General features: G+C 38.5%; 1 protein-coding gene across 1 annotated transcript in view; it reads right to left on the bottom strand.

Annotated features, from left to right (window-relative positions):
* Positions 1-5,740, bottom strand: part of LOC149805110 (deoxyribonuclease TATDN3-like) — a 46,063-nt gene extending 40,323 nt beyond the window's left edge. Inside the window, exon 1 of the mRNA XM_089947453.1 lies at positions 5,585-5,740. Within this exon, the coding sequence (XP_089803579.1) occupies positions 5,585-5,650 (66 nt within the window). The 5' untranslated portion in view covers positions 5,651-5,740. The remainder of the gene's footprint in view (positions 1-5,584) is intronic.
* Positions 5,741-17,453: the final 11,713 nt, after the last annotated feature.

Raw genomic sequence — 17,453 nt, 5'->3', positions numbered from 1 at the left:
TTCTGATTATTCTTAACAAACTGCTCAGATCCAGATCTGCAGTAGTATTATGCAACATCAGATCTGGGTCTGTGAAGTTTGCAGTTGGACTTGACCTACAAGCGAGTACAGATGGTAATTTATTTTATTTTGTTAAGGAAAATAATAGTGTTTAAATACTGCATGCTTTATGCAACTGATTTTTTTAAATATTATTATTTGTAATACAAAACATGTCATACATCACTACATGCTTATGCTGACAATGAGATTTAAAAAATGTATTTGTTGACAGAAGCCCTGCAATTGGGTTCCAACTTGAACATTCCTTTGTTTTCTAATTGTTAATGTCCACAAGCTGCCAGTTCCAACTTTGTTCTACAATTATTTGATATTGCTGGTGTGCTTTAATGTTGGGAACAACTTCAATTACACATCCCCCCTTAATATCAAAGAAGTTGGCTACAATCTTCAATAAAAACAATGCACAGGGGCCCCGAGTGGCCTAAAGCGCTCTCCGTTACGGATCACTGCCATCTCACCTCTGTCTGCGTGGGTTGGAGTCTAGGATTCGGCCAATGTTGGTATGTGAGAAAGCTTGCCAGTAGCTTCTCGTGGGTCGGTGGTTCTTCCCAGGGTTTTTCCGGGTTCTTCCTCCACTATTATTACTGGCCGCCATACATAACCTATCATGTGCTGAAAAATGGCGTTAAACCCCACAACAACAACAACAATGCACACTTCATCGATTGAAATCACCAAACTTGAATAAAAGCAATGGAATCTGATCTATTGCTGCATTTTCCAAGTCATCGGTAATTGGAACATGTTTAATGTGCCATGAAAGTTTCCTTTCCCTAAGGAAGAAAACAGCTTTGTTTATTCTTATGATGAGCTTAGCTAATACGTCCAGAAAGAGATTCCATTATACATCTTGCAATTGTTTGTCATTAACATTATAATTGCTTTTTGAGAGGATTCAAAACTTGTGACAGGTTTTCATTTCTCTATGAATAGCATCATTCACTTGGTAGCATCAGTAATATAACTTCTCTTGACTCAGTCAGACCAATTTAATTAGCATGTAAATAACTACAGAGCTACATGCTATGGGCAATGATGAATCTATCATGTTTAGCCACATGAGTTGGTTGAAAATGGGATATAGATCAAATGAAAACTGACAAAAAGGATGTGACCGATAAATGAATTTTCTACCATGAGACCTTTGCTCAAATTCATGCATGGTTCATATACACATACTTAATGCAATATTGATTTTATTAAACAAAGGTAATAAACATGTAAGTTGACAATATACAAGTGTATTTCACACTGGTTTTGGGGGCCCAGAGTTGCCGAGTGGTCTAAAGCACTCTCTGTTACGGATCACTGCCATCTCACCTGTCTGCGTAGGTTCGAGTCTCGGATTCGGCCTATGTGGGTATGAGAAAGCTTGCCAGTAGCTTCTTGAGGGTCGGTAGTTCTTTCCGGCGATTTTCCGGGTTCTTCCTCCACCATTAATACTGGCCGCCATGTATAGCCTATCATGTGCTGAAAATGGCGTTAAACCCTACAACAACAACACTGGTTTTGTCTTCATTTAATCAAAATTTCCATTGTTTATTTTCTTAAAGTGTAAATCAGACTTGGTCAATGGCATCAGGTAATTTTCACTTCTATGTGGATCAATGAGTAATTTGATAAATTCTCCCACTTATGCACTTTTGCCAACAATATTACCTTGGGACTGAGGTAGTCGAGATAAATGGATAGGACTTTATGAAGTACTGTTATTATATGTAACACATGCATGAGAATATGAAAAGATAGGTTTTTATAGATAAACTATACATAATACAAAGACAGCGTAGCAAGACCTCACAGGAGAACAGCCCTAGTTGCTTTCAAGCTACAATATTGATATTGCAGCCTTGAGTGAAACCAGGTTCGCAGAGGAGGGTTTTCTGAGCTAGCAAGCGGCTACACCTTCTTCTGGAAAGGAAAAGCTCAAAACCAGGACAGAATCCACTTTAGTCGGCCAGGCCATTAAATCAAGTCTTCTGAGGCAGCTTCCAGACCTGCCTGTTGGTATCAATGAGAGGCTAATGAAAATGAAACTATCTATCAGCCACAAAAACCACGCAACAATCATCAGCACCTATGCCCCATCCCTCTTGTGTCCAGTGGAAACCGTTGAGCAGTTCTGTACGGACCGCAGCTCTGTATTTAGCTCAGTTCCAGCAGACGCCTGTGTTGGCTGTGATTATGGTCGATGGAAAGGTGTGCTTTGAAAGCACAGTGTCAGCAAGATGAACAAAAACAGCCTGCTCCTACTCAGCAAATGCACAGAATTTGACTTCCTAATCACAAACTCAATGTTCAGAATGGCGAACAAACACAAGAACACCTGGATGCACCCCAGATCTCGCCATTGGCACTTAATCGACTCTGTAATAGTCCACCAGTGTGACGCCCACGATGTCCTCATCACCAAGGCCATGCGCGGAGCTGAATGCTGGACAGACCACATGTGTCCGAACTACCCTAAAACTGTGCAATGCCCCACATCATCCAAGGTGTCCTAAGCTTGTGCGCACAGCATTCAACATTGTCAAACTCCAGCAGCCTTCCACCCAGCTCAATTTGCAGAAGAGCCTAGATGACAAGCTGTCCACCAATGGACCTATATGTGGAAATGCCTCCAAGAAATGGAACAAGCTCAGGGACATGATAAGAGAAACAGCAATGGCAACTCTGGGCCTCAAGAAGCAAACCCATGAAGACTTGTTAGATGAGAACAATGGTGCCATTGACGATCTGCTTGCCAGAAAGAACAAAGCATTCATGGACTGGCAGAGTGACACAAACTCCATCCCCCAAAAAGACCGCTTCAAATCCTATCAAGATGAGGCACAGAGAGAAATCTGCAAGACGCATGACCTTTGCTGTGAAAGAAAAGCGGATGAAGTGCAACGCTATGCCAACACTAACAACTCCAATGAGTTCTACAGCTGCATCAAGTCAATCTTCAGCCCTTCAAACTCTGGCTCTGCCTCCTTGTTTGCTGCAGATGGAAGTGCCCTAATATAGGACAAGGATGACATTAGGGACAGACTGAAAGAACACTTTAGCTCCTAAACCTGCCCTCATCGGTCAGCCAATCTGTTCTTGACTAAATACCCCAATAGCCAATGCACGACCAACTGGATGTTCCACCAATGTAAGAGGAGTTCAGGATGGCCATTAAACAAATAAACTGTGGCAGGGCACCTGGAAAATAGTATCTCAGTGGTGGTGTACAAGGCTCTCAGTGAACAGACTCTGGAGGCATTCCACGATGTGCTAATCAGCATCTGGAGGGAAAAGGAGATGCCAGATGACCTACGCGACGCATCAATTGTGACTCTCTGTAAGAATAAAGGCACATGTGCGAACTGCAGTTAACTAAAGAGGCATCTCCTTGTTCTCCATAGCTGGCAAATACTTGCTTGCATCATTCTCAACAGGCTTACTGTGGTAGTGTCAGAAGATAACCTCCATAAGTCTCAGTGTGGTTTTCACCCAGACTACAGCACTGTTGACATGATCTTCGCAGTGAGACAAGTCCAAGAGAAGTGCCTTGAGCAGAACATGAATCTGTATGGCATCATCATGGACCTGACAAAAGCTTTCAATACAGTCAACAGAGACGCACTGTGGATAGTACTCAAGAAGCTTGGGTGTCCTCAGAAGTTTACCAACCTCATCCCACTCTTCCATGATGACATGGAGAAATTCTCTCAGACGGTGAACCCCATATCTGATGGTGTCAAACAGGGCTGTGTACTGGCTCCTGTTATCTTCAACCTCTTCTTCACACAAGTACTGCTACATGTCATCCATGACCTTGACCTTGGTATCTATATTAGATATCACCTGGATGGATCAGTGTTTGATCTACATTGCCTAGCTGAAAAAACCAAGATCCTAGAAAGACTTGTCACTATAGCAATTTTTGTAGATGACTGTGCTCTCATGGCCCATGCACAGGCTCACCTACAGGCAATCGTGAACAGGTTCTCTGAAGCCTCCAACCTATTTGAACTCAAATTCAGCTTTGGAAAGACAGAAGTCCTCTTCTAGCCTGCCCCAAACACTGTCCCTTCACAACCCTGCATCACCATTGGCAACACGCAGCTAATGAATGTGGACAGTTTCAAATACCTTGGCAGCATAATCTCCAGTGATGGCTACCTGGACAAGAGATCACTGCGAGGATCCAAAAAGCCAGTCAACCACTCGGACAACTCCGAACCAAGGTCTTGCAGCACCAGGACATATGCCTGTCAACAAAGATGAAAATGTATAATGTAGTTGTCCTGTCTGTCTTGTCCTGTAAAATGTGGAATGTCTATCCAAAGGCGTATCAGACAATGCAGCTGTTCTTTGGTGAGCTAGCCAAGGGCAACTAAAACCAATGCAGCCCTCGCAAGAGATACAAAGACAATCTCAAGACACACATCAAATGGACAGACCTTCAACCCCACCAGCTCAAGCTCGCTGCCTCAGACAAAAGCCACTAGTGAGTCTTGACCAGAAAAGCCTGTTCTATCCTCAAGGTTGACCGCTGCCAGCATCTTGCTGAAGCTTGTGAGAGACATCACAGAGCTGTATCCCAGCCACCCCCAATCACCGGTGTCCCATGCCCCACCTGCAACTGCCTGTGTGCATTGGAATTTGGACTCCGAAGCCACATGCATATACGCCATTGATGAGATCGCACAGCTTGTCCTGCTCACCTCAAGAGACTACCAAGAGAGAGATACATAATACATTAATCTTTAACTTCCCATCTGCCAACTTCCTTCGAAATAACGGGTATTTTTCAATTCTGAAACAATAAAAAATTCTAACATCTGAACATACAAGATTTTTAGCCATTAAAATATAGCTATTAGTTCACAGTCATATTTTATATTAGAGAATTCCATATCCATTGCTCAGCTTTGATAGTACCATCAACTGCCATGTGCTTTGGCCTAAACATTAATTATAGTTCCCTCAGCTCAGCAAATTATATCCATGTGTGCAAATCGGTTAATTGTCTCTAAATACATATAAAATCACTTAATTCCAAATGGTATCTCAAAATTCAAATATAGTCTGAAGGTCAGCTAGCTCTGGTCGTCTGCCTCTCTGTATTCGTGGGAAATGCACTTACCTCCCAATTTTTTGGCACGATATAGCCGATAATGTGCCGTTTGTAACCAAACACCCATGAGATCACCGCTAAAGTGATAAATAAGAAGCTACTTAACGTTTGATAGTGTGCCGTTTATAACCAGCAACCCTTCAGATCACTGCTAAAATGATAAATGCACAGCTGTTTAACGTTTGATAGTGATCACTTTGTTTTTGAATCAAGCCCTTTATTTCATAAAAACTTTAAGTAGGTCTAGAAGGCATGATCCAGAAACAAGGTAAACATGATAAACTGCCTAGCGTCGAGCTACAAAAGTTGGTGTGGCAGAGGCCGACTGTAGTAATACTAATTTACAGACAATTAAAAGCTGATCTATCAGCTAGATTTGTGGTGATAAAATAAAATAAACTGCTTCAATACGTCTATAAAATCCTTGTCTGCAAGATGACAGTGACAATCGATAAGTGTTTCCCCAGTTTCGGTCATTTTGGTAACATTAGACTTTAAAAGTATCGTATTTTCGAGTTTTCCTCACAATTGCGCCATCAAATCTGATCATAGACTTTAAAATGCTTGTAATTTAACCATAAGATAATACTTAAGCGCCTCGTATATATTAAGAAAAGAGTTGTTGGACATACGGGTCGTTTTCAGAGACGTTACAAGCATTCCTTTTAACCTACAAAAACGATCGATTTTAGCGAGATTTAAATTTATGTATCATTGCATTTCTTTGTATAATGAAGGCGGAAATGAAAATGAAAGATTTCAGAAAGCAATGAATTGCACAGTCATTTATGTATAAACCAACCATTTTGTTATTTTAAAAAAAGATAGTCTTTTGATTTCAGGGTTTTGATATTATTCAGTGTTTGAGCAACATATTGTCATCCACCTTTGTTTCCGACATTACTGGTAGGGTTTTTTAAAAAAATGGGGGGGGGGGGCGAAAACAACTTGGTCTACACCAGAGGCTGATGTGGCATCACGATCGTCGTCGTGACGATCATCATCAACAACAAAAGTTAAATAAAGACACAATGAGTACAACAACAACAGTTTGTTAATTTGTAATAACGGCGGCATATTAGCAAAAGCAGTGGTTCCCAACCTGTTTGGGGATAGACCCAAATAAATGGGGGGGGGGGGTATGAGCCTTACGACCAGGTTTCCAGATAGTCCGAGTTTCCTCTTACCCTTGCCACCCTATTTTTGATATTTGGACATTTATGTCAAAATATCAAAAATGGGGTGGCAAGGGTCAGAGGAAATTCGGACTAGTTTCCATATTTTGATAAGTTTTGCCACACTAAAATAAATAATCTTGACGACCCATCCAGAACGCCCTCGTGAACCACTGAGCTAAAGAGTAGTTAGGTGCAAAGCTCTCATTGAAATTTATTTGGTAAACGGTTCTTCAAATCCATCAAAAAACACGAATTTCTTTTCACAGATGTATCTGCAAATACAATCAAAATGAAGAGAAAAATTCAATGACAGTTAACAAGGGCAATAACTCTGTTAAATATATGATAATGGCTTGGTTAATGTTGTTTTCTGATCAAGGTTAAAGCTTTTTGCCCCTATCCATGGCTTTGTTGTATCACATGCACATGCATGAAGTATGATGCGAATAAGGGAAAAAAAATGTAATGACAAACTTGGGTCAAGAACTCTGTTAGATAATAGTATGATAATTACATTTTTTGGGGTGGGATTACTGATCTTGATTAAAGCCTTCTACCCCCAATGATTTTTTTCTTGTATCACATGTAGATGCTCATGCATGAAAGTTACCCCCTGCAGGAGGAAATGTTTTGTAGGGTAGAAACATTAAACCTTGATCAGTAATCAAGAAAAACCACTATTACTTTGCTACTCTTGTATATGAGATTGCCCATCGATGTGTCAAGTGTATATACAATGCACAACACATAAGTATATATACGACCACTATTCATATCTACAACAAGTGCAAGTACATACATGATTTGCATCAGTCATCACGTGGCCATTTTTTAGACATGAGTGTAGCCCCAAGCAGATCAATCAATATCTGCATACAGACTTAATGTTAGCATCCTGTATTATATACCACTTGTATAAGGATGTATTAAATTCTGTCTTTTTAACGCAATTAAATTCTCAAAAAGAAACTAGACTTAATAAAGGAATGTATTGTCTTGGCATTGATTATTTCAAAGTGAATTGGTAAATTTTTTGCCCTTATACAAAGAGTCAGACAACTGAAATTTGCCATTGTAAAAACTACATAAATTATTATCTCTATTTGAGAGACCTAAAATTATTTTATTCCAAGGCAATGTATGCTTACCATCACACAGGACCATGTATGGAGATGTATGTAATAAGCCATGGAAATGTCATTCAAAATTGAGAGAGTTCTTACTTTGCTTATATTTGGAGGGTATGCATGCATGTCTTTTCACCAGACTCTTAATTTCAATATAAGTTCTTTCATTAACTTGCATAGTGTGCTCAATGGCCTTGTCAGTTACCATGTTATATATACCTGATTAGGATATTGCCAATGTGACTCACACTCATAGAAAATATTTTTCATAATAATTGAGGAAATGTCGAAGCTCAATGTGGATATACATGAAAATGAAACTGAGTCTGATGATGTAAGGTCAGTGTCATTTACAAGTATGAGACACGCATTCTTTGAGACATACTTTCATTTGAACATCTGGACCATATAGTCTTCATTTAGCAAGGTAGGGGTTCATCTGGGTTGCATTCAAACTGTTGTAATTTATACTGACTCCACATGTTGGTTGACAATGAAAACTTCATGTGTAACATTACAATTGGCAGCATGGCTGTAATTTCAAATGATGTTGATTCACAAGCACAATCCAATCAGTGATCTTTACTGTTTTAAAACTTCATTATAAACAAATACCATAACAATTATGGTTATGGTCTTAAACATTTAGTTTGCAGACAAGAGTGAAAATCAAAAAGGTTTAGTGAAATTTAAAACTTAATCTATTTCCCTTTAACTAGAAAGTGAAAATAAGGAACTTTCATTACTGTGAATTAAATCCTAAGTATTCATAAGCATTTTACAACATGTCCACAAGCAGTGTTTTCAAATTAATTCCAGTGGTGCTCTGAATTTCAGTTTAGAATGTGCTGATGTGCAAATAGTCTGGAATAGTTTGATGTGCTAACATTCCTAATGTTTTGACAATGATGTAATCCAAAATGTTCTTGAGTTAATTCACAATAATTCTAATATTATTGTGATTTCATCTGAAAAGGATTAATTGAGACTTTGTAATTCCAATGAATAATTTACTTATAAATAAATCTTCTCAAACCCAAACACAACAACAACAAAAGATTCCACTACAGATGTTAAGAAAGGAATAAATAATTCTGATGTAAATAATTATTGTGTCAATAAGAGGATCAGGATGAGTGTCATCTTAATGGATATTTGCATCAAACTGTAAACAAATTTCCTTTCTGGATTTTTCTGAGGTGAGAATTAGGGCTGTATCTAGAACTCAAAAAGAAGTATATATATATATATATATATATATATATATATATATATATATATGTTACGCATAAAAGATCATTACTTGAAAACTTAGATGCATAAGTTGCCTAAGAACTTCCTTAATCGAGTGCTTCTTACATTATAGAAACTATTAACTTGACGTTTCACTTAAATGCATAAAACATATTTGTCAAATATGCTCATAAGATACTGTATACTTTTTTGAAATACATAACTGGAACATATTGAGAATATTTAACCATTCACATTAATGTTAGGTGATTCAACCTGCTACCATGCAAATCCAGTTCAACTAAAAGATGAAAATCTTCTTTTTCTATCTCATGTAGACCAAAAAAACTCTTGTACATTACCTCCCATTGCTACTGCCAGGTCCAGGTGTAGCTAGATTTTTAGCTGAGTGAAATACTAACGAGGATGCTCGCATAGGGGGTGGGGGTGGTTGGGAGGGTTTATAAGTAATGTGATTGAGTAAATATTCTTGGAGAAACACAATTTACTTACAAATTTTCTTTCTCCTTCAAATACACTACCCAATCACATTACCATTAGGAGAATAGGTAATAGGAGGAAGGAATACTGAGCATCTGACTTCTACATCAGGTATCATTCTAAAGAATGATGGCTGGATTCTCCATGTGAATGATAACCCATTCTCCTAAATGCAAATGATAACCCATTCTCCTAATCACATAAGTAACACAGCCTAGGAACACTTGATCTGTGACCCCTAACTGTTGTTAAGGAGATAATTATTGAAATCTTCTGACCTCCAAAATTTTCACTGGCAAATCCATTTTAGTCAATAAGCTGTGTTGATTGTTTTAAGTGGGTCTGGTGATCATTTGGGCTGCCTCCACCAGACCAAATAGATTGTAGGTTTGCCTCTGTGAAGTTAAATCTCCGAGATAAAAACTCAAGGTTGACTCTGCATGACAGCCAATAGCTTTTACTACATCTAAGATCGAAACATTACGTTCGAACTTGAGGCTCACAGTGATTGCTCTAATCTCATCAGCGTTAATTCTCATGAGGCTACTCTATCTTGTGAGACCTCCAAGAACACAGAGTGTATAACACATTTCAGCCACAAAACAATTGCTTGCAGGGTGATATCCTGTTTCCCAGCTTTCATCAGAGGAAAAGAGATGCTTGCATGTGACACAACTTATCTCTGAATTTCAAAAAGTGCCTGAGTGCATGAACAGGATCTTGTAGGACCATTGCTGTCAACCTGTCTATGGAAGAGAGCAAGTGAAACTTTGATTGCCAATGGTAACATCTTTTTGGCTACAAAGCCCAGTTGTGTCAAGAGGGCCACTGAACCATCCAATCAGAACTGAAGGTGGCTCAGGATGATGGAAAGGGCATGCAACCTGCTCAAGCTAAAGCTATCAGGAAACATGTATTGCCTGATTGTAGCTTTAGGTAAAAGGATTTGTCCCAGAATCAGAATCATCTTGCCTTACTGATCCCATAATGTCTGGATTATGTTTGTTACCAAGACAGTGGGAGGGTGGGTAAATGCCCACAAACCCACCTAACTGATTGACAGAACATCCACAACCCAATCTACTGGGTCTGGAACTGGAAAGATAAAGGTGGGCAACTTGTGATGCCACCTTGTCACAAAAAGATTGATCATTGGACACCTCCAAAATGTGCAGATCTGAATAAAGACTGAGTGATAGAGAGACCATCCCGTCTGAATGAAATTTCCTGGATAGTGTCGGCCACATGGAATGACCATTCCTGGATAAAGTGTTGGCCATGACATCGAGTCTGCCTGGAATGTATCTGATTTGTACAATGATGTGGAGGTTTTCGCACCAACGTGGAAACTGCCAAATCAGGACACACAGATCAGGTAATTTGGTGCTCCCCTGTTTGAGGAAGTAGGTCACCACCACAGAGTTATTGGACAAAATGAGGACTGTTTTGCCTAAGAGTTGATTGTTCCAGAAATGAAAGGTGTTAATGACAACCTTCATTTCTAAAAGGCTGATATGGAGAGGCCACTCACTAGGCTCATATATGCCACTGATGGTAGTAAGGTCCGGCAACAGTTGGGCACCATAAGTGTACATACTGGCATCTGTACATACCATTATTTCCACTTGGGGCTTCTCCAGTGGGATCCCCATGGTAAGCCAACCTGGGTTGCACCGCTGACAAAGGAATGATCAAATCTTGGGCATGGCTCTTTGATTGAGGGGACTTGAAAAGGGGCACTATTGTGGTAGCAGCATCATTTGTAATGGACACATTACAAGGCAGCTGATCAAGTCTGCCACCACAATGAATAATCCAAGGAGTTGCAAAAACTCTCTCACTAAAATCCAAGTCCTGTTGGAAATGGAGCCGAAGAGTTCAATGATTCTGATTAGTTTGACAATTCTGATTACACAAACATGAAGAAGCTGTACCAGATATAGGTTGGTGATAAACTTCATAATCAGATTTACAAAAAATCTGAAATGGCTGGAGATCGGACATGGTTCACTAGAAAACCTAGGTGATCTAAAAGTGAGGGAAGATCTTTTCAGCCTTGGAGTAGAATAGAACTTACAATATGTTTCTGGATGATGTCGCCCAGGTATGCTGCTGTTGTTGTTTTAGATGAAGTTGATCAGAACAGGGTGACCACTTAATCTGTAACCCTGGTAAACACCCAAGAGCTTTTATTGAGGCCCAAGGGTAGGACTTTGAACTGATAAGCCATGTTGCGGTAAACAAGACGAAAAATTTACGTGGCACAGGGTGGATAGGGACATGAAAATATGCATCAGTCAGATCAAGAATGATTATATGCTTGTCCCATTGGATGGAGAGACAGATTGATCTTGCGATCTCCATCTTGAATTTTGGTGGTGAAATTTATTGGTTGAGGTGACTCAGGTTGATGATTGGCCTTAACTTGCCAGGTCACCTTCTGAATAAGAAACAGCTTGGAATAAAATCCAAGTGATTGTGGTTTTTCACATCATTGTCTAGAGTTGGGAGGCTTGAAGGCAGAGAAAATTGGTTTCTTGTTACCTCAGTATGGTTGCCTCCTTGCATGGTTAGAATGTTGTTTCCTGGCATTGGACTGGGATCTATATTGCACATTAGACTGAAAATATAATTTTAACCTAGTCTGCTTATCATCCATCCCCAGTGGTGGGGGCTGATTGTTTCGAAACGCCAGTGTGGTTTGAGCAGTGAGTTGGAGGGTCAGTTCTTGATCTGCCTACCACTGAACTTCTTTAATTTTTCCTCCAAAGAGTAATGGTGACCCAAACAGGGTCATCCAAAAAGCTAGGACATGATGAGGCTTGAATGATGTGGTCCGCAGACACGCATCATGTCATATCAGGTCTAAATCAGCCAAAGCAGTCAGTGCATTGTCCATGGAATGGTGAGCTCCCAGGATGATGACTCTAGCAATACTAGCCATTGTCTCCCAAGCATGATGATTGCTGGATTTCTCCACAAGTTGGAAAATTGCCAATGAGGCCAGATCTAAACTTGAACATGTAGCAACTATGTTCTTGACTAGGTTTGTAGGGCTGGATTCGTGAGTTAGCAGGCTTATATCCCTAACGTTAATGTGATTGGGGAATGTATTTGAAGGAGAAACTTTAGATTGTTGACACTTGGGGAGGAGGACAGTTATGTCACAGTGAAAACCTCATTTAGAAATATACCTTCAGTAATAATATAATGGCATCCCACTGGGCCAGATTTATGAACCCCTTTCCATGTCCAGGGAAGTAAAAATGATAGCTGAAACATAAAAACAATCCTAAATGTTTAAAATTATTGGATTTGACAGTGTTAATGGCAGTATGCAGGTTACAGCAGTACTTACTGACAGATGATTTGAGTTCATCTGGACCAACATTGATTTAAGGCACATATTACCCAAGTTTATTTACTTGTTTGTTCCTGATTATTCACACTGCATGCCTGTTTATTTATAAGACCCTTGTACAGTATTTCAGATTACCATAAATGAAGTACTATTAAATAAACTTCTCATGTATATATAAAAGGTTCATTGGCATTAGGAAAATATAATTTGTTGTTGTGGTGGGGTTAAATGCCATTTTGCAGCACAAGATAGGCTATACATGGTGGACAGTATAACTGGTGGAGGAAGAACCCTGGAAAACCCACCGACTCACGAGAAGCTAATGGCAAGCTTTCTCACATACCCATGTTAGCTGAGCCTTAGACGCTAACCCACACAAAGAGAGGTGAGATGGCAGTGATCCGGAATGGTGAGAACTTTAGACTACTCAGCCACTTGGGGCCCCAGGAAAACATGAACCATGCCACTGAAGATGTGACTATGAATACTGTAAATACCATTTGCTATTGCAAAGAGATGGTCATGGCACTCAACCATGTCTTAAATGTGGCATCAGAGTAAAATTCTTTTATCAACTTTGCCGGCCATGCAGATACACTTGCAAGTATTATCGGACACATAGGTGAACAAACCCTGAAACTATGGTTATAGAAACACCTGCAGTGTATCCACTAGGGGTGCAAGACTGAGTAAAAACAAACTTTGGTACCAAAACTGGGGGTCAAATACCAAATTTGGGGGTCTCTGAAGCGCAAATGAAGGTAAAAGGAAACACTGACCTGATGATGCTGTTGAGGCAACAGACACAGTAGTCAATGAAATAATAGACAGGATTGAAGTGACTGCAGTTTCTGACCCAGCTAAAGTAAAAACAACACAAAATGTCTCAATTAGACAATCATTTCCTTATATATAAAAATACCAGCTGTGCTTCAATTAAGGCAATTTGCATGAGAGCTTTGATTACAAATACCAACTGTTATTAAAAAGCTAACATACTTGTACTGTTAAGACTTTCACCAGAAGAGCCTTGGTTGACTGAAAGGCACCTTCATGAAATAGCAGCACAGTATTATATAAAGATTAATACACAAGACGCAAGCAGGCTGAAATAGCACAGGTAGTTGATGATGAACAAGAATATCATTGCCATTTGACACAAAGTACTGTTACTGAGGCTACTGCAAGAACCTGAGTTTGAATTAATTAATGCCATGGTGATTTACAAATTATTGTGCAATTATTCCAGTCAAATATGAGCCAAGTGAAGAAGCAGTAAAACTTCCTTCAAAGATGTGCTCAGGAATTATATCAACATTAGAGCACACAAGTACTTCCATGGTTAAGATGGAGATTCTTCTTCCTGTGTATTTAATTATGCCACTTCAATGTGACAATGATGATGCACCTAAATTAACAAATCTGTGGATTCTTAAGTGGTGCTAATTTATTCCTAATCTTAAAGAAACCGACAATGATGAAGTAGACAAATCTTTTGCAAGGATTCTTGAGACATTGGAAAAATTCACCAATGCAGGGCCATAATAGATAGATGCATGGAAGTTCAGCTGCATATTTTCTAGGGATGAAATGATACACAGCCTGCAATACATATCGATACACTTGATGGTCTTTCCATCTCTGAAATGGAGGTGTGCCCCTTTATGTATGTTGACATAATGGTTGTATTTCCAGTATGCAGATTACAGATAGAGATATAGTTATCATATTTTTATTTGCAATTCTCATCAATGACAAGAAAACAAAAATACTTTCAGACTACCTGTTGGGTGTCAGTGAGTTTTATTCATTGTTTTAGGCCATTTAATGGTGGCTCCATTTAATTCACTTTAGCTGTCAGGCCCATTCTTTTGCACTGCATGAATGCTTTGAAAACAATTACCAATTTCATGTCTAACTTAAACTTGGAAGGCATTACAATGTTATCTTCAAAACAGTATAAATAAAGCCGTTTCCTTGTGCAAAGAAAATCTCATCTTGAACAATTCTGGGCATGGGAAAAAGGATGAATACCAGCAAAATCTATGATAATGTACTTCCTGCAGATGCAACAGACTGATGTGGCCACAGGTACTTGTATTTATTAGTGATGAAGGAAAACTATTGAAAACACCCAGTCATAATCTTTAATTTTTAAACATTTGTTACACAAGGTGATAAACTTCAGCTCTTTGAAATCTGACCCCTTGCTGATTCTGTGGTAATTTTATTTATTCCATCAGCACCTTCATTCACTGGTTAAATATCCTGCATAAAAAGAGAAATTCCAAATTTGTTCATCATGTACAATTTAAGTAGAGATGCTGCCAGGATTTTATCTTAAGGGGGACTTTGCCCTTTGTCAACGAAAGAAGGGGAGAATAGAAAAGAAGGGGGGGGGGGAGAAAACAGTTTTGGTTCAGTATTTACCTAACACTTCAATATCCACTTTTTCAGAGCTCTACTGAAATCAAAATCTTTAAAAGATGTTACCTCAAGTTGCATAAGTATTAATCCATTAATTGTTTCTGAGCATACTCTGTTCCTTATCTGTGTATGAATGTTTTTCTGTGCTTCCTTCTGAAAGGGCATATGCATAGCTAGCTTGGTCAGCTTGAAGATATTGGGAAACCAATCTTTGTGGCTGTTATTTAGAATTTTCCAGAGCTCACAGATATTACCATTTGGATACATCTACTCCAAAATAGGATTTTTCACTAACACAAACTTATTACTTGAATCATTAGTTTACTGACAACTATGCCAGATTTCTCATCTGTTCCATAACGTTGTATTAGGGCTTTTAGGCAGTCAGTGCCATAGTCTGCTTGTGTAGATTGAGGTATTCAAATAAATATCTTTACTTTTTAATTTAATTTTTTTCATCCTTACTTATTAAATTTATCTTAACCCTGATATGGATATATGGTTTTGTAGCATATGATTCACTGGGCTAAATTGATTGATAAAAATATGTAAGTTGCATTCTGCTTTTAAATTGTCTGTATTTTAATTAGGCTCAGTATTCTGCCCTTTCTACATTTAATTCTGAAATGCCGCTGAAAGGGAGACTGTTATGCCCTCTATTTTTGTCATCCAACATGTACATCTGACTCATATTTAACAACATTTTTGGGCTCAAAATCACTCACTGGTATCTCTATTAACAATTTCCAAGCTCCAATAATCCAATACACTTCACAACTTTAAAAATTATTGTCAACATCACTATCGCCAGCTGGTATTTGGCGAATGAAAACTTAATGAACCACACCAGGAATCAGACATTTTTTTTTTTAAGGTGGCCTGTATTTTATACATGCATTTGTAAAACTTATTTCATGCGAGGTTCCTACTACACCATAACACTTATTCCAGGACACAATGTGCCAATCGAATTAAGTTTAACAACGATTTTAGTCTTACTTGAAGACCACTGATGTGTTAACTGTTGCCTACCCCAGAAACAAGTCACAACAAGAACAGTTAAATAAAAATTGTATACTTCACCGAACACATTCTCATATGTGTGACTTTTAACTAATTTGTGGGAGTTCTCGCTCATCACTGTCCTCCAAGTGTGTGAATTCGTACATATTTTGCACGATTCACACAATCATACACCCTGATAGCATCTCTGTTTAAGTACGTTATATCACAATGACTTCAGAGCAAAGTTTCTTTGATGCTTTGCTAGTACTTCCTGTCTGTCATGCAGGGAGTAAGGTACACTTATTCCTAATTGGTAGTTATTATTTAACCTTGACCAGAACAAGTACAACCACTGTTAAGATCTGAACCTAACATATTTCACCATGTGATACACAGATAGTGTAGCTTTCAAATCGACCAAAGTAGACAAGATCAAATTAAATGTTGAAACTTTGCATAAAATTGGTTATTAAATCATGAGTAAAGTACTTTATTATATTCATTATGTATGTGGAACACGTTTGGAATGTATCCTTTATGCTGAACATGCTGTTGGGTTGAGATAATTAGCATGGAATTGAGGGGGGGGGGGCCAGATTATGAACTATGTCACTTTGTTTGAATTTGCAGATGGCGAGTATTCCCAATAGTCTTTTTCATTTTTACTAATAAAAATGAGTGCCTAGGACTGCAGATGCTGTTTCAGATGAATTCTTTATTTAAAGAATAAGAAAGCGAACTATTATAATTATTCATAACTGCTGAAGACTAAAATATGTTGCATATGGTAAGTATCACTTTTTATCAATTTTCCTTCGCTTGTATTGTTCCAGCAGAAGTATCAATGCATCACTATATCAATGAATTGTTTCACCAGTAATAGTATCCTATCATCCTATTTGCGGGTCAAGTAACAATGCAGTGCAGGCATGTATTTCATGATGAGTTACGATAAATATAAGAAAATCCAGACAATCAATGTTTTGAATGGGTGTTCTCATCTGTATTCTATCCTGTGATCAATAACCAGGACCAGCTGGGTGAACTTAAGTTTGGCAACATTAAATTCCCTTTGCAAATTACTGACATTGGTAAGTTTGTGTGACTTAATACATGTGGGTCACAAATTTGAACAAATAATATACAGGTTTAGTAACTATGATGATGGGAAATTTTCATGCACATATAATGGATGTATGTTTTTAAAAAAACAGCTAGTTGAGGAAAATAACTGTTACTGCAGTCAAATCCATGAAAAATTGCAGCAAATTTTGATGACAGAACTCACTAAGAACTTTCTGAAATCTGCTGAAGTGTGACAAAGAAAACAAAAGTACCATATACATGAATCATTTAGAATGTCTAAAATTCGTGCGAAAAATATTCAGTCAAGTACACTGTACACTTAAGCAGCAGAAAAGTCCCATGCAAATTGTGTTACACTGTAG

The sequence above is a fragment of the Sinohyriopsis cumingii genome, chromosome 2, assembly GCF_028554795.1.
Source record: "Sinohyriopsis cumingii isolate HCF-2022 chromosome 2, ASM2855479v2, whole genome shotgun sequence".
NCBI classification, from domain to species: Eukaryota; Metazoa; Mollusca; class Bivalvia; order Unionida; family Unionidae; genus Sinohyriopsis; species Sinohyriopsis cumingii.
The sequence above is the reverse complement of the archived record's forward strand: the minus strand, read 5'-3'. Positions and strand labels throughout refer to the sequence as shown.